Below are 25,148 nucleotides of genomic sequence, written 5' to 3'. Positions count from 1 at the left end.
GTGTGTCCAAACCCTTAACAATCTAATATGTTTCAATGAGATATAGAAAAATAGAAACATAGAAAATAGGTGCAGGAGTAGGCCATTCGGCCCTTCGAGCCTGCACCGCCATTCAATATGATCATGGCTGATCATCCAACTCAGTATCCCGTACCTGCATTCTCTCCATACCCCCTGATCCCTTTAGCCACAAGGGCCATATCTAACTCCCTCTTAAATATAGCCAATGAACTGGCCTCATCTACATTCTGTGGCAGGGAGTTCCAGAGATTCACCACTCTATGTGTGAAAAATGTTTTTCTCATCTCAGTCCTAAAGGATTTCCCCTCTATCCTTAAGCTGTGACCCCTTGTCCTGGACTTCCCCAACATCGGGAACAATCTTCCTGCATCTAGCCTGTCCAACGCCTTAAGAATTTTGTAAGTTTCTATAAGATCCCCCCTCAATCTCCTAAATTATAGCGAGTACAAGCCGAGTCTATCCAGTCTTTCGTCATTTTGAAAGTTCTGACATCCCAGGAATCAGTCTTGTGAATCTTCTCTGCTCTCCCTCTATGGCAATAATGTCCTTCCTCAGATTTGGAGACCAAAACTGTATGCAATACTCCAGGTGTGGTCTCACCAAGACCCTGTACAACTGCAATAGAACCTCCCTGCTCCTATACCCAAATCCTTTTGCTATGAATGCTAACATACCATTCGCTTTCTTCACTGCCTGCTGCACCTGCATGCCTACTTTCAATGACTGGTGTACCATGACACCCAGGTCTCGTTGCATCTCCCCCTTTCCTAATCGGCCACCATTTAGATAATAGTCTGCTTTCCTGTTTTTGCCACCAAAGTGGATAACCTCACATTTATCCACATTATACTGCCTGCCATGCATTTGCCCACTCACCCAGCCTATCCAAGTCACCTTGCAGCCTCCTAGCATCCTCCTCACAGCTAACACTGCCCCCCAGCTTAGTGTCATCCGCAAACTTGGAGATGTTGCATTCAATTCCCTCATCCAAATCATTAATATATATCGTAAATAGCTGGGATCCCAGCACTGAGCCTTGCGGTACCCCACTAGTCACTGCCTGCCATTCTGAAAAGGACCCATTGACTCCTACTCTTTGCTTCCTGTTTGCCAGCCAGTTCTCTATCCACATCAATACTGAACCCCCAATACCGTGTGCTTTATGTTTGTATACTAATCTCTTATGTGGGACCTTGTCGAAAGCCTTCTGAAAGTCCAGATATAACACATCCACTGGTTCTCCCCAATCCACTCTACTTGTTACATCCTCGAAAAATTCTATAAGATTCGTCAGACATGATTTACCTTTCGTAAATCCATGCTGACTTTGTCCAATGATTTCACCACTTTCCAAATGTGCTGCTATCCCATCTTTAATAACTGACTCTAGCAGTTTCCCCACTACCGATGTTAGACTAACTGGTCTGTAATGCCCCGTTTTCTCTCTCCCTCCCTTTTTAAAAAGTGGGGTTACATTAGCTACCCTCCAATCCTCGGGAACTACTCCAGAATCTAAAGAGTTTTGAAAAATTATCACTAATGCATCCACTATTTCTGGAGCTACTTCCTTAAGTACTCTGGGATGCAGCCTATCTGGCCCAGGGGATTTATCGGCCTTTAATCCATTCAATTTACCTAACACCACATCCTGGCTAACCTGGATTTCACTCAGTTCCTCCATTTCCTTTGACGCGGTCCCCTGCTATTTCCGGCAGATTATTTATGTCTTCCTTAGTGAAGACGGAACCAAAGTAGTTATTCAATTGGTCCGCCATGTCCTTGTTCCCCATGATCAATTCACCTGTTTCTGACTGCAAGGGACCTACATTTGTTTTAACTAATCTCTTTCTCTTCACATATCTATAAAAACTTTTGCAGTCAGTTTTTATGTTCCCTGCCAGTTTTCTTTCATAATCTATTTTCCCTTTCCTAATTAAGCCCTTTGTCCTCCTCTGCTGGTCTCTGAATTTCTCCCAGTCCTCTGGTAGGCTGCTTTTTTCTGGCTAATTTGTATGCTTCATCTTTTGTTTTGATACTATCCCTGATTTCCCTTGTTATCCACGGATGCACTACCTTCCCTGATTTATTGTTTTGCCAAACTGGGACGAACAATTGTAGTAGTTCATCCATGCAGTCTTTAAATGCCTTCCATTGCATATCCACCGTCAACCCTTTAAGAATTAATTGCCAGTCAATCTTGACCAATTCACGTCTCATACCCTCAAAGTTACCTTTCTTTAATTCAGAACCATTGTTTCTGAATTAACAATGTCACTCTCCATCCTAATGAACTCAACCATATTATGGTCACTCTTGCCCAAGGGGCCACGCACAACAAGACTGCTAACTAACCCTTACTCATTGCTCAATACCCAGTCTAGAATAGCCTGCTCTCTGGTTGGTTCCTCTACATGTTGGTTTAAAAAACTATCCCGCATACATTCCAAGAAATCCTCTTCCTCAGCACCCCTGCCAATTTGATTCATCCAAGCTATATGTAGATTGAAGTCACCCATTATAACTGTTTTACCTTTGTTGCACACATTTCTAATTTCCTGTTTGATGCCATCCCCAACTCCGCTTCTACTGTTAGGTGGCCTGTACACAACTCCCACTAGCGTTTTCTGCCCCTTAGTGTTCCGTAGCTCTACCCATATCGATTCCACATCCTCCAAGCTAATGTCCTTCCTTTCCATTGCGTTAATCTCCTCTCTAATCAGCAACGCTACCCCACCCCCTTTTCCTTTCCATCTATCCCTTCTGAATATTGAATATCCCTGGATGTTCAGTTCCCAGCCTTGGTCACCCTGGAGCCATGTCTCCGTGATTCCAACTATATCATAATCATTAATAACTATCTGCACATTCAACTCATCCACCTTATTACGAATGCTCCTTGCATTGAGACACAAAGCCTTCAGGCTTGTTTTTACAACGCTCTTACCCCTTATACAATTATGTTGAAAAGTGGTCCTTTTTGATTTTTGCCCTAGATTTGTCTGCCTGCCACTTTTACTTTTCACCTTGCTACCTATTGCTTCTACCCTCATTTTACACCCCTCTGTATCTCTGCTCACACATTTAAGAACCCCACCACGTCTTATTCTCTGTTTATTATTGTTTTCTTCTTTCCCCCCTACATGTTGGGTCTGAGGGCTTTCCTTCTCTGCCTCCTGCCTCACACACTGTCTACTAGCTTTCTCTATTTGAGTCCCTCCCCCCAACCGTTCTAGTTTAAAGTCTCTTCAGTAGCCTTTGCAAATCTCCCCGCCAGGATATTGGTCCCCCTCGCGTTCAAGTGCAACCCATCCTTTTTGTACAGGTCGCACCTTCCACAAAAGAGGTCCCAATGATCCAGAAACTTGAATCCCTGCCCTCTGCACCAGTATTTCAGCCACGCATTTATCCTCCACCTCGCTCCATTCCTACTCTCACTGTCGCGTGGCACAGGCAGTAATCCTGAGATTGTTACCTTTGCGGTCCTTCTCTTTAACTCCCCTCCTAACTCCCTAAATTCTCCTTTCAGGACCTCTTCTCTTTTTCTACCTATGTCATTGGTACATATATGTACCACGACCTCGGGCTCCTCTCCCTCCCATTTCAGGATATCTTGGACATGTTCAGACAGATCCCAGACCCTGGCACCAGGGAGGCAAACTACCATCCGGGTCTCCCGAATGCGTCCACAGAATCGCCTGTCTGTCCCCCAAACTATAGAGTCCCCTATTACTAATGCCCTCCCCTTCTTTTCCTTACCCTTCTCAGCAACAAGACCGGTCTCTGTACTGGTCCCCCCCAACAGTACTCAAACAGGAGTACTTATTGTCAAGGTGTACAGCCACCGGGGTACTCTCTAGTCCCTGCCTCTGCCCCTTGTCCCTCCTAACCATGACCCACTTGCTTGCCTCCTGTGGTCTTGGAGTGACCACCTCTCTGTAACTCCTCTCAATGACTTCCTCGCTCTCCCTGACCAGACGAAGGTCATCGAGCTGCTGCTCCAGGTTCCTAATACGGTCCCTTAGGAGCCCCATCTCAACGCACCTGGCGCAGATGTGGACGTCTGGAAGGCTGTCAGATTCCTTGACCTCCCACATCTGATATCCAGAACAGTAAACTGCCCTGGCCCTCATTCTCCCCTCTTACCTAGGATACAATACAAAGTACAATACAATACAAATTACAATACAAAGTACAATACAATACAAATATCCTCTCATCCTTTTAATCTCCAGAGTATACAAGCCCAGCTGCTCCATTCTCCGCCATCCCGGGAATTAACCTTGTAAACCTACGCTGCACTCCTCAATAGCAAGAATGTCCTTCCTCAAATTAGGGGACCAAAACTGTACACAAAACTCGAGGTGTGGTCTCACCAGGGCTCTGTACAACTGCAGAAGGACCTCTTTGCTCCTATATTTGATTCCTCTGGTTATAAAGGCCAACATGCCATTCGCTTTCTTCACTGCCTGCTGTACCTGCATACTTACTTTCATAGACTGATGTACAAGGACCCCCAGATCCCGTTGTACTTCCCCTTTTCCCAACTTGACGCCATTTAGATAGCAATCTGCCTTCCTGTTTTTGCTACCAAAGTGGATAACATCACATTTATCCGTATTAAACTTCATCTGCCATGCATCTGCCCACTCCCCCAACCTGTCCAAGTCACCCTGCACTCTCATAGCATCCTCCTCACAGTTCACACTGCTACCCAGCTTTGTGTCATCTGTAAATTTGCGAATTTTAATTTGAATCCCTTCATCCAAATCATTGATGTATATTGTAAATAGCTGCGGTCCCAGCACCAAGCTTTGCGGTACCCCACTAGTCACTGCCTGCCATTCTGAAAGGGACCCGTTAATCCCTACTCTTTGGTTCCTGTCTGCCAACCACTTCTCTATACGTGTCAGCACTCTACCCCCAATGCCATGTGCTCTAATTTTGCCCACTAATCTCCTATGTGGGGGGGGGGGGGGGGGGGGGGGGGGGGAGGGGGGGGGGGGCTGGGGGGGCAGGTCTCCAATGTGACAGGGACCCAACAGGTCCCACATGGTCTTGTATTAATTGGAAAAAACAAAAATGCTAACTTTCAGCAAGATAGGCATCTTATCTGGAAAGAGTAACAGAGTTAATGCTACAGTTCAATCATTTATTGATATCTTTAAAACAGAATAACTGGTTATGACCACATTGTCATCATTGTGGTCATGGTAATGCAACATGCAAAATAACTGCCAAATTTCCCTAAGTCACAATAGATCTGTTCTTCACAAATCTTCTTCTTAGGCAGTCCCTTTGGGTTGAGAATTACTCGCTTCCACCTGGGTTTTGGCGTGACTAAGAAAGTCAACATTGCAACCACAATCGCTCCCTCAGAAAGGGAAGGAGGTGCCTTATGGGATGGATGGAAGGATAGTTACTGCAGTGATAAGCTCCCTCCGTCATTTACAACCAGTTTCTGTGTACTACCCATGGTTGGACTAGATGTCTCAGCAATATGCTCTTTCTCCACTTTGAGCAGTCATGATAGTAGGATTTCTAGGATCTGTAAAAATGTTGTATTTTTGCAAGGAGGGTTTCTGCACAGCATTGAATCTTTTCCAGCTTCCCAGTACCCTCTTGAATGGAGTGTTGTGAAGTGAGTTTGAATCAGGCATGCCATAAATATGATTTACCTAATAGAGCAATATAATGTAAATAGGGTCTCAACATTGTGGCTATTGGTGTGAGGAAGAATGCTGATGTTGGTTCACTTATCTTGACAGTGGAGTTAGAGGATTTTTTTGAGTCATAGTTTAGTTTAGTTTTGAGAAACAGCACGGAAACAGGCCCTTCGGCACACTGAATCCTCTCCGACCAGCGATCCCTGCACACTAACACTATCCTAAACACACTAAGGACGATTTTCACGTATACCAAACCAATTAATCCAACAAAACTGTACATCTTTGGAGTGAATATAGTTGGCAGTATTTTGTAAATGCCTTCTGGTGTCTGCTATAGGTAGTGCGGATCTCAAAGGTGGGCAGATATCATTGCTTCCAAGCTGACCATACATTTAATGCCAGCTTTGAAATCTTGATCAAAGACCAAAGCCTTAATTCCTGAGAGCTGTGCTTGTACATTGAAGGCAATGGTGAATTTCATCATCAGTTCCTGCCTTTGCTGTAAGGTAGTTTCTGAAGTGGTTCATGTTCCCTGGTGCCTTGCTGTGAACCTTTATTGTTCGAGAATATAGTGCGGAGAGGGTGGGGGGGAGCATGGGGGCGGGGTGGGATGGAGGGATAATTCTGACAGAGCAGTTTTGTCCTGTGCATGGCAAATCTTCTGTATGCTGCAGTGAATCAGTTGACAGTGTCTTGGTGCTCAGCCTTCGAGTGTGCTCAAATTCAAGTGCTGCCTGCATACTATAGCTTGACAAGTGAGATTGGGGTGACCTTGGTTCTGGAGTGTAATCGCCATGGGATGAAAAAATTCCCATTAGTTCGGAAGATTAGTTCCACTCCTGCAGGAATTTTATTGGAGGAGATCTGCAGCATTGCAGCACGAAAGAGTGAACAAATATTCAGGCAATGATACAGCCTTATTTAATAGAATACTTCACTGAGTTAGACGTTGTTATAGATGTGCTGGCTAAGATCATGGCTTGCATGCATAAAGGTGCAAATACAAGATGAAGGTGAATTATTGTTGACAGCTAAATATGATCAGGGCATTACACAGCCGGTCTGACTGGTGGAATCAAAGAAGCTAGTGTGGTCATAAAAGATTATATACTATAGTTGGTGTTGCTCCTTGCATTACCCTTGGAGTTGTCATATATGTCCACTCCATCTTTAGATGGAAGGAAATGACACTGCAAGTTAAGAAGCAGTTTTTGGCCACCATGAGGAGGGAATTGAGGAAGAATGTGGTGATGACTTTCCTTGTTGCAAACAGCAAGGAGATCTCTGATTTGTCTGCTTTCTTGATTTTGATTACGGTCCTGTCTTTAATTCTGTACTAGATCGTATTGGCTACAAGGAAAGGTTGGACAGATTGGGATAGTTTTTCCTGGAATACCAAAGGTTGACGGGAGACCTGATAGCAGTATTATATAATTATGAGAGACATAGAAAGGGGAGACCGTCAGAATCTTCTTTTCAGGGTGGAAAGGTCAAAGTCTTGAGGGTTTAGCTTTAAGGTGAGACGGAGAAAATTTAAGGGAGATGTGTGGGACAGGCTTTTATACAGAGGGTGGTGGGTGCCTGGAACGGCTGTCAGTGGTGTGGTGAAGGCAGACACGATAGTAGCATTTAAGATATTTTTGGATAGGCACATAAATAGGCAGGGAATGGAGGGATATGGATCTTGTGCAGACAAGTTAGATTAGTTGTAGAATAAGATACTGCAGATGCTGGTCAACACACAAAAGGACACAAAGTGATCGATAAAGCAGTTCAGGCAGCATCTCGAGAGAACATGGGCGTGACATTTCAGGTCGAGACTCTTAGACTGATTGTGGGGGGTTTGGGGGGGTGGGGGGGGGGAGGGGTGGGAGGGTGGGTGGAGAAGAAAGCTGGAAGATTGGAGAGGCAGGACATAGCATAATAAGTGGATGCGGGTGATGGGATTTTAGGTAGGCAGATGGTTGGAACAAAAGCCAAGGGTAAAATCATTGAGAGACAAAGCATGACTGTAATTTGCATAAAGTCATGCTTCTAGTCATATTTTATTCAGGGTGACTCATATTTGACACTTGCTTGGGTTGAATTGCAAGTGTTTTTGGATTCTACAACAATTGTTGGGTCTTCTTCTTAGGCATAGAGATGTTGCGCTCCATCTGGCTTTTACGGGAGCTGCTGAGATCCGGGTTCAATCCTGACCTTGGGTGCTGTCTGAGAGGAGTTTGCACATTCTCCCCGTGATCGTGAGAGTTTCCTCCAGATGCTCCTGTTTCCTCCCTCATCTCAAACGCATGTAGATTTTTTATTTTTTATTTTATTTTGTTTATTGTCACGTGTACCGAGGTACAGTGAAAAGCTTTTTTGTTGTATGTTATCCAGTTAACGGAAATACAATACTTATTACAATCAAGCCACCCACAGTGTACAGGTGCACAGATGCAGGATAAAGGGAATAACGTTTCGTACAAGATAAAGTCTCGAAAATTCTGATTAAAGATAGTCCAATGTGGCAGATGATAGCTCAGAACTGCTCTCTAGTTGGGGATAGGATGGTTCAGTTGACTGATAACAACAGGGAAGAAACTGTCTCTGAATCTGGATCTATGCATTTTCACACTTTTGTACCTCTTGCCTGATGAGAGAGGGGAGAAGTGGAAGTGTCCAGGGTGGGGTGGGGGTTAATTGGCCTACGTAAAACAACCCTTAATGTGTAGGGAGTAAATGAGAAAATGGGATAACACAGCACTAGTGGGAACAGAGAATCAATGGTTGGCGTGGACTTGGTGGGCCGAAGGGTCTGATTCCATTCTGTATCTCTAAACTAAACTAAAACTAAATTTACACTGGATTTCTGTGCGCTTGAGATTCTTTACACCAATCCACATGATTCTTCTCCATTTGGTATGGTCACAGGCACTGAATTAGTTAGGTTTGTGGGAAGGTTTGTTTTCTCTGGAGAGTCGGAGGTTGAGACATGATAGAGGCATACGAGAAGCATAATCAGAGACTTTTTCGAGAATGGAAATGTTAAATGGAAGAGAGTATAAATTTAAGATGAAAGAGGGAAGATTTGTGGAGATTTATGACATTCTGGCAGGCAAATTTGCTAGGGCTACAAGTGTGGGTTTAAACTAAATAATGTTGGGTTCAAACTAAATAGTGGGGGGGGGGGGATTGATAAATTGGGAGTATAAAGATGGAGATGAAGGGGAAGTGGCTACAGGAATAATTACAAAAGATTCTCGAATTAATGGAAAGGAAAGCTTGAGAATGGACAACAGAGTAAGGTCAGGGCCAATTGCGAGGGGGAAGTGAATACGGAGGTCAAAGTGCTGTATATGAATGCACAAAGTATAAAGTGGACGAGCTTGAGGTTCAGTCAGAAACTGGCAAGTATGATGTTGTGGGAATTACTGAGACATGGCTGCAAGAGGGCCAGGGCTGGGAACTGAATATTCAAGGTATACCTCCTATCGAAAAGACAGACAGGTGGGCAGAGGGGGTGGGGTTGCCCTGTTGGTGAGGAATGAAATTCAGTCCCTTACAAGGGGTGACATTGAAACAGGAGATGTGGAGTCAGTATGGATAGAACTAAGGAATTGAAAGGGTAAAAAGACCATAATGGGACTAACCTACTGGCCCCCAAACAGTAGCCTGGACATAGGGTGCAAGTTGAATCAGGAGTTAAAATTGGCATGTAGTAAAAGTAATGCTGTGGTTGTTATGGGAGATTTCAACATGCAGGTAGACTGGAAAAATCAGGTTGGTACTGGACCCCAAGAAAGGGACTTTTGTAGAGTGCATTTGTGATGGATTCTTTGAACAGCTTGTATTGGAGCCTACCAGGGAGAAGGCAATTCTGGATTTAGTGTTATGTAATGAATCGGATTTGATAAAGGATCTCGAGGTTAATGAGCCATTAGGAGGCAGTGACCATAACATGGTCAGGTTTAATCTACAATTGGAGAGGGAGAAGAGTAGATCAGAGGTGTCAGTGTTGCAGTTGAATAAATGGGACTATGGGGCCATGAGGGAGGAGCTGGCCAAAGTTGACTGGAAAGATACACTAGCAGGGATGACAGTGGAACAAAAATGGCAGGTGTTTCTAGGAATAATACAGAAGGTGCAGGATCAGTTCATTCCTAGGAGGAAGAAAGATTCCAAGGGTAGAAAGGGACGACCATGGCTGACAAGGGACGTCAGGGACAGTATAAAAATTAAAGCGAAGAAGTACAACATAGCAAATATGAGCGGGTAGCAAGAGGATTGGGTAATGTCTAAAGAACAGCAGAGGATAACCAAAAAGACAATACGGGGAGAAAAGATGAGGTACGAAGGTAAGCTAGCCAAGAATATAAAGCAGGATAGTAAAAGCTTCTTTAGGTATGTGAAGAGGAAAAAATTAGTTAAGACCAAAGTTGGACCCTTGAAGACAGAAAAAGGAGAATTTATTAAGTGGAACAAGGAAATGGCAGAGGAGTTGTACAGGTACTTTGGATCTGTCTTCACAAAGAAGGACACAAACAATCTTCCTGATATGGATCTGGGGTGACAGAGGAACTGAAGGAAATCCACATTAGGCAGGAAATGGTGTTGGATACACCGATGGGACTGAAGGCTGATAAATCCCCAGGGCTTGATTGTCTGCATCGCAGGGTACTTACGGAAGTGGCTCTAGAAATCGTGGACGCATTCGTGATCATTTTCCAATGTTCTATAGATTCAGGATCAGTTCCTGTGGATTGGAGGGTAGCTAATGTTATCCCACTTTTTAAGAAAGGCGGGAGAGAGAAAATAGGGAATTATAGACCAGTTAGCCTGACATCGGTGGTGGAGAAGAAGCTGGAGTCAATCATAAAAGATGAAATAGCTGCACATTTGGATAGTAGTAACAGGATCCGTCCGAGTCAGCATGGATTTACGAATGGGAAATCATGCTTGACTAATGGACAAGGGAGAGCCAGTGGATGTAGTGTACCTGAACTTTCAGAAAGCATTTGATAAGGTCCCACATAGGAGATTAGTGAGCAAAATGAGGGCACATGGTATTGGGGGTAGAGTGCTGACATGGATAGAAAATTGGTTGGCAGACAGGAAACAAAGAATAGGGATTAACGGGCCCCTTTCAGAATGGCTGGCAGTGACTAGTGGGGTACCGCAAGGCTCGGTGTTGGGACCACAGCTATTTACAATATACATCAATGATTTAGATGAAGGGATTCAAAGTAACATTAGCAAATTTGCAGATGACACAAAGCTGGGTGACAGTGTGAACTGTGAGGAGGATGTTATGAGAATGCAGGGTGACTTGGACAAGTTGGGTGAGTGCGCAGATGCATGGCAGATGCAGGTTAATGTGGATAAATGTGAGGTTATCCACTTTGGTAGCAAAAACAGGAAGGCAGGTTATTATCTAAATGGTGTCAAGTTGGGAAAAGGGGAAGTACAATGGGATCTGGGGGTCCTTGTTCATCAGTCAATGAAAGTAAGCATGCAGGTACAGCAGGCAGTGAAGAAAGCGAATGGCATGTTGGCCTTCATAACAAGAGGAGTTGAGTATAAGAGCAGTTGTACAGGGCCCTAGTGAGACCACACCTGGTGTATTGTGTGCAGTCTTGGTCCCCTAAACATAGAAACATAGAAAGTAGGTGCAGGAGTAGGCCATTCAGCCCTTGGAGCCTACACCACCATTCAATATGATCATGGCTGATCATCCAACTCAGTATCCTGTACCTGCCTTCTCTCCATACCCCCTGATCCCTTTAGCCACAACGGCCACATTTAACTCTCTCTTAAATATAGCCAATGAACTGGCCTCAACTACCTTCTGTGGCAGAGAGTTCTAGAGATTCACAACTCTCTGTGTGAAAAATGTTTTTCTCATCTCGGTCCTAAAGGATTTCCCCTTTATCCTTAAACTGTGACCCCTTGTCCAGGACTTCCCCAACATCGGGAACAATCTTCCTGCATCTAACCTGTCCAACCCCTTAAGAATTTTGTAAGTTTCTATGATCCCCCTCAATCTTCTAAATTCTAGCGAGTACAAGCTGAGCCTATCCAGTCTTTCTTCATATGAAAGTCCTGACATCTCAGGAATCAGTCTGGTGAACCTTCTCTGTACTCCCTCTATGGCAAGAATGTCTTTCCTCAGATTTGGAGGCCAATACTGTACGCAATACTCCGGGTGTGGTCTCACCAATACCCTGTACAACTGCAGTAGAACCTCCCTGCTCCTATAATCAAATCCTTTTGCTATGAATGCTAACATACCATTCGCTTTCTTCACTGCCTGCTGCACCTGCATGCCTACTTTCAATGACTGATCTGAGGAAGGACATTCTTGCTATTGAGGGAGTGCAGCGTAGGTTTACAAAGTTAATTCCCGGGATGGCGGGATTGTCATATGCTGAGAGAATGGAGTGGCTGGGCTTGTATACTCTGGAATTTAGGATGAGAGGTTATCTTATTGAAACATATGATTATTAAGTGTTTGGACACGCTAGAGTCAGGAAACATGTTCCCGATGTTGGGGGATTCCAGAACCGGGGACCACAGTTTAAGAATAAGGGGTAAACCATTTAGAAGGGAGATGAGGAAACACTTTTTCACACAGAGAGTTGTGAGTCTGTGGAATTCTCTGTCTCAGAGGGCGGTGGAGGCCAGTTAACTGGATACTTTCAAGAGAGAGCTAGATAAGGCTCTTAAAGATAGCGGAGTCAGGGGATATGGGGAGAAGGAAGGAACGGGGTACTGACGGTGGATGATCAGCCATTATCACATTGAATGGCGGTGCTGGCTCGAAGGGCTGAATGGCCTACTCCTGCACCTAATGTCTATTTGCACCTGTATATGGTGGGAATGTTGGGTTGTAGACCAAGTGCAGGCACATAGATTTAGTTTATTTTGGCATCATAGTTGGTACAGACATTATGAGGCAGAGGGCCTCTTCCTGAACTGTCCGAGAGCCGCAGATTCCCGGAGGTTGATGGGGATGTCACCCTTTGGCTCGGAAACTTTTGGAACATTCTTGAATTGTTTTCCCCTGTGCTCCTGGTAATTTCTTTCCAGGAATTTGATGCTGGGCTTGTCAATGTCAGGCACATTGGGCTCCTCATTGGTGGCCTCAGGGCAAGTTGGGTTGGGGGATTGCAATTTTCATGTGGTCCGAATGCAATTGTTTCGATGACTGCAATCAACCTGGCATGCACAATCAAATAAGATCAAATAGATGAGTCAGAATATAGAAGAGAGATCGAGCAACTGTCCATATGGTGCCAGCGCAATAACCTGGCCCTCAACACCAGCAAAACCAAGGAACTGATTGTGGACTTTGGAAGGAGTAGGAGGGGGACCCACAGCCCCATTTATATCAAAAGATGATTGAAAGGGTCAAGAGCTACACATTCCTGGGCGTGCACATCTCTGAAGATCTTTCCTGGTCCGAGAACACTAATGCAATTATCAAGAAAGCTCATCAGTGCCTCTACTCCCTGAGAAGATTACGGAGAGTCGGTTTGTCACGAAAGACTCTCTCTAACTTCTACAGGTGCACAGTAGAGATCATGCTGACCGGTTGCATCGTGGCTTGGTTCGGCAATTTGAGCGCCCTGGAGAGGAAAAGACTACAAAAAGTAGTAAACACTGCCCAGTCCATCATCGGCTCTGACCTTCCTTCCATCGAGGGGATTTATCGCAGTCGCTGCCTCAAAAAGGCTGGCAGTATCATCAAAGACCCACACCATCTGGTCACATCATCTCCCTGCTACCTTCAGGTAGAAGTTACAGGAGCCTGAAGACTGCAACAACCAGGTTCAGGAATAGCTACTTCCCCACAGCCATCAGGCTATTAAACCTGGCTCGGACAAAACTCTGATTATTAATAACTCATTTTCTGTTATTTGCACTTTATCAGTTTATTTATTCATGTGTGTATATATTTATATCATGGTATATGGACACACTTATCTGTTTTGTGGTAAATGCCTACTATGTTCTGTGTGCTGAAGCAAAGCAAGAATTTCATTGTCCTATACAGGGACACATGACAATTGAAGAAGGGCAAGTTGGGGAGAGCGTGACTCGAGGAGAGTGCGTCGTCATAGAAACCATGACGTCAGAATGGGCGGATCTGCCGGAGCGCCGCCCGCGGTGCATTGTGGGAGGGGGGCCCACCCACTTTAAAATGGCGGATAACATCCCGCTGCACCCGGTGCGGAGCCTGCAGAAGCGGCACGAGTACTACCAGGGGAGACACAGCAGGTACTTCAGCGGCTGGGACATTGGCAGAGCTCTGGGCGACTGGAGTTTGGAGGCCGGGAGAGACTCCGGCTCGGGGGGACCTGACCTCTGCAGTCTCCGTGATCGCGGCTGGTGCCGCGGCCCAGCAGTAGCTCCCTGTGCAGCTTCTCCAAAGCAACCCGCCCTCCGGAGCTGTTTATCACCCCCACATTCCGCCTCACTCCCACATTTACACCTCCATCCTGCGTTGATGCGTTGTCAACAAACTCTCTTCCCGTTCTTCCGTCACTGACATTCATAGCCATGTTTGTTTATTTCCCTCTTACAGGACCCCCACCATCTTCTCACTGTCTCTCCATAGGCACCTTCCTTATCTCTCTATCGTCTCGTCGCCTTGCTCGTGGAACCTCTTGTTTTCCCTGTTCTCCTCAACTCTTCATCCCCCCCCCCCCCCATTCTCCTTCTCTGACACACTCCTCTTTCCTCCACCTCACCATTTTGCCCATTCTGCATCCATTCTTCCATCTTCTCCCTCTCTGCACCCATACTCTCACCTTTCACCTCCAATTCCCTCTCTTTGCAGGTGTTGTTCCATCCTCCACTGTTCCCTCTCTCTGTATTTGCTCCTCCATCCTTCCCTGTCCTATTTCCTTCCCATATGCTCTTGCAAATGCTCTTCCATCCATCCTCATATACCACCCTTTGTGTGCACTTGTCCATCCATCCCATGATTCAGTGTGATGCTTGCAGTATGTGGGAGGTCAAGGACACCGCTGGTGCCTCTGGCTGCTACAAATGCGAAAAGTGCATCCAGGTAGAGCTCCTGAAGGGCCGTGTTGGGGAACTGGAGAAGCAAGTGGATGACCTCCGGTTCGTCCGAGAAACGGAGTCGTTCCTCGACAAGTCCTACAGTACGATTGTTACACCTAAGGTACTGGAAGAGAGAAGGTGGGAGACAGTGAGAACGGGAGGGAAGCATGGAATGCCAACGTCCCCGGGGGTTGTACCTCTTGTGAACAGGTTCACCCACTTAGAAGCTGTCGGGACAGAAGAGGTGTGTACACTGGGCGGCGGACTGGCTTGTGATGCGAATAGGGCTGTTGAGCCAAAACCAAAAAGGCCTAAGGCAGGCAACGCCATTGTAGTAGGAGACTCCATTGTGAGAGGTACGGACAGGGGTTTCTGCGGCAACAGACGGGATGCGAGGATGGTGTGCTGCCTTCCTGGTGCCAGGATCCAGGATGTCACGGACAGAGTGCAGAAAATCCTCAAGGGCGAAGGTGAACATCCGGAAGTGGTAGTGCATGTCGGCACAAACGATGTCGGAAAGAAGGGGATGAATATTCTGCAGCGTGACTTTGGAGAGCTCGGAAAAATGCTGAAAAGCAGGACCTCCAGGGTTGTTATCTCCGGTTTGCTTCCAGTTCCTCGTGCTGGCGAGAGCAGGAACAGGGAGATACGGGACCTGAACGTGTGGCTGAGGAACTGGTGCACGGGGCAGGGATTTAGATTCTTAGATCACTGGGATCTGTTTTGGGGTAAGGGGGAACTGTACAAAAGGGACGGATTGCATCTTAACAGGTGTGGGACCAGCATTCTGGCAGGCAGGTTTGCCACTGCTACACGGGTGGTTTTAAACTGAATAAGGGGGGTGGGGTGTCGAATGGGCTAGTGGAGGATGGAGTTAAAGGGAAAGGGTTTCTTAAATGTGTGAGCGTAGAGACAGAGGGATGTAAAATGAGGGTAGAAGCAATAGGTAGCAAGGTGAAAAGTAAAAGTGGCAGGCCGGAAAATCCAGGGCAAAACTCAAAAAGGGCCACTTTTCAACAAAATTGTATAAGGGGTAAGAGTGTTGTAAAAACAAGCCTGAAGGCTTTGTGTCTCAATGCAAGGAGCATTCGTAATAAGGTGGATGAGTTGAATGTGCAGATAGCTATTAATGACTATGATATAGTTGGGATCACGGAGACATGGCTCCAGGGTGACCAAGGCTGGGAGCTGAACATCCAGGGATATTCAATATTCAGGAGGGATAGAGAGAAAGGAAAAGGAGGTGGGGTAGCGTTGCTGATTAGAGAGGAGATTAATGCAATGGAAAGGAAGGACATTAGTTTGCAGGATGTGGAATCGGTATGGGTAGAGCTGCGAAACACTAAGGGGCAGAAAACGCTGGTGGGTGTTGTGTACAGGCCACCTAACAGTAGTAGTGAAGTTGGAGATGGTATCAAACAGGAAATTAGAAATGCGTGCGACAAAGGCAAAACCGTTATAATGGGTGACTTCAATCTACATATAGATTGGGTGAATCAAATTGGCAGGGGTGCTGAGGAAGAGGATTTTTTGGAATGTATGCGGGATAGTTATCTAAATCAACATGTAGAGGAACCAACGAGAGAGCAGGCTATTTTAGACTGGGTATTGAGTAATGAGGAAGGGTTAGTTAGCAGTCTTGTTGTACGTGCCCCCTTGGGCAAGAGTGACCATAATATGGTTGAGTTCTTCATTAGGATGGAGAGTGACATTGTTAATTCAGAAACAATGGTTCTGAACTTAAAGAAAGGTAACTTTGAGGGTATGAGACGTGAATTGGCCAAGATTGACTGGCAATTAATTCTAAAAGGGTTGACGGTGGATATGCAATGGAAGACATTTAAAGACTGCATGGATGAACTACAAAAATTGTTCATCCCAGTTTGGCAAAAGAATAAATCAGGGAAGGTAGTGCATCCGTGGATAACAAGGGAAATCAGGGATAGTATCAAAGCGAAGGATGATGCGTACAAATTAGCCAGAAAAAGCAGCATACCGGAGGACTGGGAGAAATTCAGAGACCAGCAGAGGAGGACAAAGGGCTTAATTAGGAAAGGAAAAATAGATTATGAAAGAAAACTGGCAGGGAACATAAAAACTGACTGCAAAAGTTTTTATAGATATGTGAAAAGAAAGAGATTAGTTAAAACAAATGTAGGTCCCTTGCAGTCAGAAACGGGTGAGTTGATCATGGGGAACAAGGATATGGCGGACCAATTGAATAACTACTTTGGTTCCGTCTTCACTAAGGAAGACATAAATAATCTGCCGGAAATAGCAGGGGACCGCGGGTCAAAGGAGTTGGAGGAATTGAGTGAAATCCAGGTTAGCCGGGAAGTGGTGTTGGGTAAATTAAATGGATTAAAGGCCGATAAATCCCCAGGCTGCATCCCAGAGTGCTTAAGCAAGTAGCTCCAGAAATAGTGGATGCATTAGTAATAATCTTTCAAAACTCTTTAGATTCTGGAGTAGTTCCTGAGGACTGGCGGGTAGCAAACGTAACCCCACTTTTTAAGAAGGGAGGGAGAGAGAAAACGGGGAATTACAGACCAGTTAGTCTAATATCGGTAGTGGGGAAACTGCTAGAGTCAGTTATTAAAGATGGGATAGCAGCACATTTGGAAAGTGGTGAAATAATTGGACAAAGTCAGCATGGATTTACAAAAGGTAAATCATGTCTGACGAATCTTATAGAATTTTTCGAGGATGTAACTAGTAGCGTGGATAGGGGAGAACCAGTGGATGTGGTGTATCTGGACTTCCAGACGGCTTTCGACAAGGTCCCACATAAGAGATTAGTTTACAAACTTAAAGCACATGGCATTGGGGGTTCAGTATTGATGTGGATAGAGAACTGGCTGGCAAACAGGAAGCAAAGAGTAGGAGTAAACGGGTCCTTTTCACAATGGCAGGCAGTGACTAGTGGGGTACCGCAAGGCTCAGTGCTGGGACCCCAGCTATTTACAATATATATTAATGATCTGGATGAGGGAATTGAAGGCAATATCTCCAAGTTTGCGGATGACACAAAGCTGGGGGGCAGTGTTAGCTGTGAGGAGGATGCTCGGAGACTGCAAGGTGACTTGGATAGGCTGGGTGAGTGGGCAAATGTTTGGCAGATGCAGTATAATGTGGATAAATGTGAGGTTATCCATTTTGGTGGCAAAAACAGGAAAGCAGACTATTATCTAAATGGTGGCCGACTAGGAAAAGGGGAGATGCAGCGAGACCTGGGTGTCATGGTACACCAGTCATTGAAAGTGGGCATGCAGGTGCAGCAGGCAGTGAAGAAAGCGAATGGTATGTTAGCTTTCATAGCAAAAGGATTTGAGTATAGGAGCAGGGAGGTTCTACTGCAGTTGTACAGGGTCTTGGTGAGACCACACCTGGAGTATTGCGTACAGTTTTGGTCTCCAAATCTGAGGAAGGACATTATTGCCATAGAGGGAGTGCAGAGAAGGTTCACCAGACTGATTCCTGGGATGTCAGGACTGTCTTATGAAGAAAGACTGGATAGACTTGGTTTATACTCTCTAGAATTTAGGAGATTGAGAGGGGATCTTATAGAAACTTATAAAATTCTTAAGGGTTTGGACAGGCTAGATGCAGGAAGATTGCTCCCGATGTTGGGGAAGTCCAGGACAAGGGGTCACAGCTTAAGGATAAGGGGGAAATCCTTTAAAACCGAGATGAGAAGAACTTTTTTCACACAGAGAGTGGTGAATCTCTGGAACTCCCTGCCACAGAGGGTAGTCGAGGCCAGTTCATTGGCTATATTTAAGAGGGAGTTAGATGTGGCCCTTGTGGCTAAGGGGATCAGAGGGTATGGAGAGAAGGCAGGTACGGGATACTGAGTTGGATGATCAGCCATGATCATATTGAATGGCGGTGCAGGCTCGAAGGGCCGAATGGCCTACTCCTGCACCTAATTTCTATGTTTCTATGTTTCTATTTCCCACTCTCTCTGTTCCTTCTTCCATCCTTCCCCCTCCAGTTCAACCTCCTAACCCACGCTCTTCATATTCTTCATTTGTACTGTGCATCCATTCTTCCAATCATCCTGCTCTATGCATGTACTCTTCCAACCTTCCTCCAATATCTTACCCTTTGCATGTGCTGATTCATCCCACTAGCACAATGAATACACGTCCGACACCCACAACATCGTGTAAGAAGAGTTTATTTTTAACAACTAACTGAAACTTCTGGAAGGTCATGACCTCAGTCACGAGGCACAGGCACATTTGCCAGCTTCTGTTCTTGGCCTCAAGGGTCGCTGGCATTTACATTACATTTACAATACAATATCCAACTGTTCCACGGTTCCCTCAATTTTCAATTGGCAGCCTACCTTTCTACCCCGGCCCCCGTTTTGCTTTTCTGTTATGCTCTCCCATTCTGCTCCTATTTGCCCCAAAGCAGTCAATCTCCCCTTCACATTTTCCTGTCTCTTCACAGGCTCTTCCATTCACATTTCTCCCTTCTGTCCTCCTGCGAACAAGCTTTTCCATTTCCCACTCTGCACACACTCATTTCCTCTTTCTGAACATGCTTTGCACTGCTCTCCCCCCCCCCATTCCCCACTGCCCCTCTCTCCCCCTCCCATTCCCCCACTCCGCCCCTCTACCCACCCGCTCCCCCACTGCGCTGCTCTCACCCCATTCCCCCACTGCGCCGCTATCACCCCATTCCCCCACTGCCTGTCTCCCCCCATTCCCCCACTGCCCATCTCCCCCCCCCATTCCCCCACTGCCCATCTCCCCCCCTCAATTTTCCCCACTGCTCCCTTCTTCCCCACCCCCCCCACTGCTCCCTTATCCCCCACCCCCCCACTGCTCCCCTTTCCCCCCACTGCTCCCCTTTCGCCCCACTGCACCTCTTTTCCCCCACTGTGCCCCTTTCCCCCATCCCCCCACTGCACCCCTTCCCCCCCCCCCATCCCCCCCACTGTGCCCCTCTTTCCCATTTCCCACTTCTGCGCTGCACCCCCACCCCATTTCCCCCACTGCCGCTCTTCCCATTCATTTCCCTCACAGCACCATGCTCCGCCTCCCCATTTTCTATCACGGCACCGCTCACCCCCATTTTCCCCACTGTGACGCACCCCCCCCCCCCCCCCCCCTCCCTCTGCACACTTGGCCCCCTTCCCAGATTTCCCCTATCTGTGATTTTTCCCCACCTCCCTTCTGCTGGTATGATCCACCTCCTCTTAATTTCCACCCCACTCTGCAAGCACTTGCATTTCCCACTCTATTTCCACTTCCTGCACGCACGCAACCCGCCTCTGCACAAGTGCCCACTCTCCACTTTAAGTGTGGGCCTCCTCGTCTAGATGTGCGTGATCCCCCACCCCTGCATGTGTGTCCTCCTTTGTTCCCTGCTCAGTACATGCCCCCCACATACTAACATATTCATTTTTCTTCCCCAAAGCACGCCCACCCCCTCACTCTGCACAAGCTCTGCCCAACCCGATTTCTCACTCCATTCCTCCCAAATGCACATCTCTCCCCTTCCCAGGGTAAGACAAGGGTGGTAGCGTTATTACTTGAAATTGGTGAATTCAAAGTTCATACCATTGGGTTGTAAACTACACAAGTAGAATATGAGGTGCTGTTCCTCCAGTTAGGCCTCACTGGCAGTAGACGAGAACAACCTTTGTTATACAACCTTGGTTTGGTTTGTGCATACTTCCTGGGATAGAAAGATTGGATTGGGAATGGGAAAGTTAAAATGTTTAGGAACCAGGATAGCCAGCAGGCAGAGATAGATACAAAAAGCTGTAGTAACTCAGCAGGATAGGCAGCATCTCTGGAGAGAAGGAATGGGTGACATTTCGGGTCGAGACCCGTCTCCAGAAGGCAATGGCCGTTAGAGCGCAATTGTTCAGGTGACAGTTGCCGAGTATATACTTGGCCTAGCTGATATAAAGGTAATCACACCAGGAGCACTGAATGCACTATGGGAGGTTTGAAGTGGTGAACTGCTGCCTCATCAGGGAGGCCTGCTGGGGATGCCTGGATTGAAGTATGAGTACCAGTGTAGGGGCAGCTATTATCTCCTGCGGTTCAGGGGAAAGTACTTGGGGACAGAGGTTGTGGTTGGATGGGTAAGAATGAGAATGAGCCACGGAGGTGCGGAAGGGATGGTGATGGGAAGATGTGGGATAGTGGAAATGTCGGAGAATGATGTGTTCCATCTTTTTCATGCTGCATGTGTGCACCATCCTTCCTCCTTTTCACTCCTCTATGTACCCTTCCACCCACCCCTTCACCCTGATTTACCAATCGCTGAGCATAGTTTTCCGACCTCTTCCAATTACATCTCCTTTGCAGACCCTCTGCTACATTAGGAGACAACAACATTTATCGTTCCTTGCGTATTATGCATTATGAAAAGCAAAAAGGAAATATACAATACCCATGCTGCAGATAAAATATGAAGTTGTTCAAGCTATTTAAGTTTATAATTTGTAGTTGCTGCATAGTTAAAGGATATATCTGCAGTTTATTTTTCAATAAGCAGAATTGCCATGAGTTTCAAGGATAATTTTGAATATATTGTTTGTCAATATTGAGCAGTTGTTCAGGATGAGAATCCAATCACAAACTATGTAACTGAATGGAATGATGTTTATTTTTCAATGCAAGTTTTATTTTTAAAACACTTGACGTACCTCAAAACAGCTTCGACCACATTTATCGTAAGTATAAACATTGTTTTGCAGGCCAAGTTACTGAAAGTCAAAATCAAACACTTGATTTATGTAAGTCAAATAAACGTAAAACACCACAGGTAGTAATGTAACATTGAGCTAGGAGGAAAGAATAGTTTTTTTTACCCATAATGTTTCCTTTGGGTGAATATGATCTTATTGCATTTGGCTGGAACATTTGAGTGAGGTTTGGAAGGCACTGCATACGACCTTCATGGAGGAAGTTTATCGCAAGGGATATGTATTGATAGAAAGTTGTGGTGTTATAGTCTTTTCTGAAGATAGACACAAAATGCTGGAGGGACTCAGCAGGTCAGGCAGCATCTCTGGCAAGAAGGAATGGGTGACGTTTCGGGTCAAGACCCTTTGGTGTATTGTTTGATCTACCAAATACAAAGGTAATAAAAAAAACTTGTGCATTTAATGTGCATTGATTTGACACTTGTGCATTAATGTGCATCACTCGTGTCCTATTTAGGACCACCCTTCTTGTGTGATAATAACTCTTTGATCATGAAGATAAACATTTCATATAGTTTGGCTTGGCTGAGCTGTTATACCTTTCAATAGCTTGGAACATTTGAAGTCATTCTGATGTGGAATTTTAGTGAATAATGAGCAAGATAATGCCAATAAACGATTGCAAACTTGGTTCTTGCCATTTAATAGGTTGATTTAATCGGAGAATCTTTTCAGAGGCAAGGCATTTGGATTAGTTTCTAGATGGCACAAATTTTACAAAATTGCAATGAATGATATAATGTCTATTATTGTTTGTGGATGTTTGATAAAGTGTGACGCTGTATGGTTATTCATTCTTGTAAACTACTATAGTTATGGGCCTGTCCCACACGCAACTTTTTCGGCGACTGCCGGCACCCATCATGGGTCGTTGCAGGTCTCCGAAAATGTTCAACATGTTGAAAATCCAGCGGCAACCAGAACGAGATACGACTCTTTGGGTGACTACTCACGACCATACAGGCTTCACCCCACGACATGTTGCCAGGGTGTCGCCTGTATGGTCGTGAGTAGTCTCCTCAGTCGCCCAAAGATTCGTAGCGTCTTTCTGGTCGCCGCTGAATTTTCAACATTTTCGGTTAATTCCTATCCTCTTCCAAACACCAGGCCACATTTTCACACATACTATTCACATTTTCCCCGTGGTGGCGATGAACATCTTCCCGTCGCATTTCCACCTATATTACCGAAGTTATTGATGATTCAAGTTATAAAAAAAAGAAGAAAAAAATGGTTCTCGTACACAGCTGCAGTGCCACAATGACATCACAATGGGGCGTTGCCAACGGTAACCGCAGCTTCTCACGGACAGCCTTTTTTTTCCAGGAGGTTCCACTGATGATGTCACAATGCACCAATCACAATGGGCTCTCAAGCTGCCGAGTGCCACAATGACATCACAATGGGATTGTTGACAACGGCAACCGCAGCTGAGGTTGCTGCCCCTGTACCAATATCTGAAGTGGCTGCTCCTGACGTTCTGGTTGCATTTTAGTCCCACGATCCTGGTGTTTGGACACAAGGCAGGGAGTGGGGAGGGCCGATCGGGGTGGGGGGGGGTGGAGAATCTCCCTGTCTGTTTGCTCCTGGGCCTGGCCGATATGCTCATTCGCGGGTCCAGGCAGCGGGTGGCCGATGGTCACACTAGAGTCGGTTGCCTGCCCCTCTTCCGGGCCTACGTCCGTGCTCGCGTGTACCTGCAGAGGGAACACACGGTGTCCCCGGGGACACTGGAGGCCTTCAGTCAACGCTGGACGCTGCAGTGGGAGGTGAATGCTGCACGCTGCCAACGAGGGAGAGGGACAGACAGACAGAGAGAGAGCCCACAAACAACCCCCCCCCCCCCCACACGTCGAGTACACGCCTGTCTTCGGGGTGACCGATGACACTGTGCACCCCCCCCCCCTTTATGTAAGAGAAAAACATCAAACAGGAATGCATCTCTGCTCACAGCATGAGATTCAATCGGGGAAAAAGAGGTTTGCTTCACAGAAAATTGCGATTCAGAATATTTTCAAGGAACACAATCGCCTTCGGGATCGTGGAAGGAAGATATTTAGTGCGGGTGAGAACATGTTTTGATACCATGTTCACATTGACTAATTCTCAACAAACTTTACTTGTAACATGAACTGCAGATAAAAGTGGAGCCAGAGAATTTACTATACTTGGAATTGCAGAAGGCATTTCTTCAGATGCCACAACAAAGATTATTGTTGATCAGAGAGAGTGGGTGGGAAAATATGGTATAGATAAGAGATCTACCAAAATACTTTATTTCTGCTTAGCAAATAATGAATGGCATACCAAACATTGAAGCTGGGACCTCAGCTTATTTACAGAAATGATTTGTATGATGGCACTGAAGATGTGGTTGCTAAACTTGCTGATGACCTAAAGAGAGGAAAATAAATGCCGACAAGAACATAGAGATTTCAAGGGACTGTAGTGCGGTGAGGTCGGGCAAATGGAGTGCTATCTGGGGAAAAAGTGAATTTTTCTTTTTGCAGGAAAATGAGAGAAAACATCCATGCAGCAAGAAATTGCAGTCCTCTGAGATGCGTACATTTCTGAGAATCCTTACATAATTTGCAGATTTTTTTGTATGCGTTGATCTTGGATAGATTGAAATATTTGTACAGTCATAGCTTGCATTTATTGGATTTATCAGAGGTGCCAAACCAGACACATGCAAGTTCCTGGTGGATCTTGACAAGTTGGATCTGAAGAGGATTGTTTCTTGAGATAATCCAGAGGTAGGAGATTACTTCATTAAAAGAGAGTAGGTAACATTTTTCTGATTGTTATAAACTGGGGCTGTCTTTGTCCAAGAACAGCGGAATCAAAGTCGAATTAACAGTTTATTAATAAGCACAGGAGCGAAAGACTAGATGAAAGTATGTTGAGGAAAACCATAATCTAAATGGTGGTGCAGGCATGATGACCTATACAGTGCCCTCCATAATGTTTGTGCCAAAGACCCATCATTTATTTATTTGCCTCTGTACTCCACAATTTGAGATTTGTAATTTAAAAAAAAATCACATGTGGTTAAAGTGCATGTTGTCAGATTTTAATAAAGGCCATTTTTATACATTTTGGTTTCACCATGTAGAAATTGCATCAGTGTTTATACATAGTCCCCCATTTCAGGGCACATAATGTTTGGGACACAGCAATTTAATGTAAATGAAATAAGCCGTGCTTAGTATTTTGTTGCATTTCCTTTGCATGCAATGACTGCTTGAAGTCTGCGATTCATGGACATCACCAGTTGCTGGGTGTCTTCTCTGGTGATGCTCTGCCAGGCCTGCATTGCAGCCATCTTTAGCTTATGCTTGTTTTTGGGGCTAGTCCCCTTCAGTTTTCTCTTCAGCATATAAAAGACATGATCAATTGGTTTCAGATTGGGTGATTGACTTGGCCACTCAAGAATTGACCATCTTTTAGCTTTGAAAAACTCCGTTGTTGCTGTAGCAGTATGTTTGGGATAATTGTCTTGCTGTAGTATGAACTGCCGGCCAAAGCGTTTTGACATATTTATTTGAACTTGAGCAGATAGGATTTGTCTAGATGATAAGGTTCACTTCTTAATAAACAGACAACTCATAAAAACGTTAGTTAGACCAACTCAAGCTTTAGTGATCATCAGCTGGGAAGTGACGGGGATACACCAGTCA

General features: G+C 45.5%; 1 protein-coding gene across 3 annotated transcripts in view; it reads left to right on the top strand.

The window, feature by feature from the left end:
• The first annotated feature begins 13,829 nt into the window (after nucleotides 1–13,829).
• atp9b (ATPase phospholipid transporting 9B (putative)) overlaps nucleotides 13,830–25,148 on the top strand; it is a 341,291-nt gene continuing 329,972 nt past the window's right edge. For all 3 annotated transcript variants that reach the window (XM_033019057.1, XM_033019056.1, XM_033019058.1), the window contains exon 1: nucleotides 13,830–13,946. In XM_033019057.1, the coding sequence (XP_032874948.1) occupies nucleotides 13,870–13,946 (77 nt within the window). In that variant the 5' untranslated portion in view covers nucleotides 13,830–13,869. The remainder of the gene's footprint in view (nucleotides 13,947–25,148) is intronic.

The sequence above is a fragment of the Amblyraja radiata genome, chromosome 4 (assembly GCF_010909765.2).
Source record: "Amblyraja radiata isolate CabotCenter1 chromosome 4, sAmbRad1.1.pri, whole genome shotgun sequence".
Lineage (NCBI taxonomy): Eukaryota > Metazoa > Chordata > Chondrichthyes > Rajiformes > Rajidae > Amblyraja > Amblyraja radiata.
Note: the sequence above shows the minus strand (reverse complement) of the source record. Positions and strands in the feature narration are given on the sequence as shown.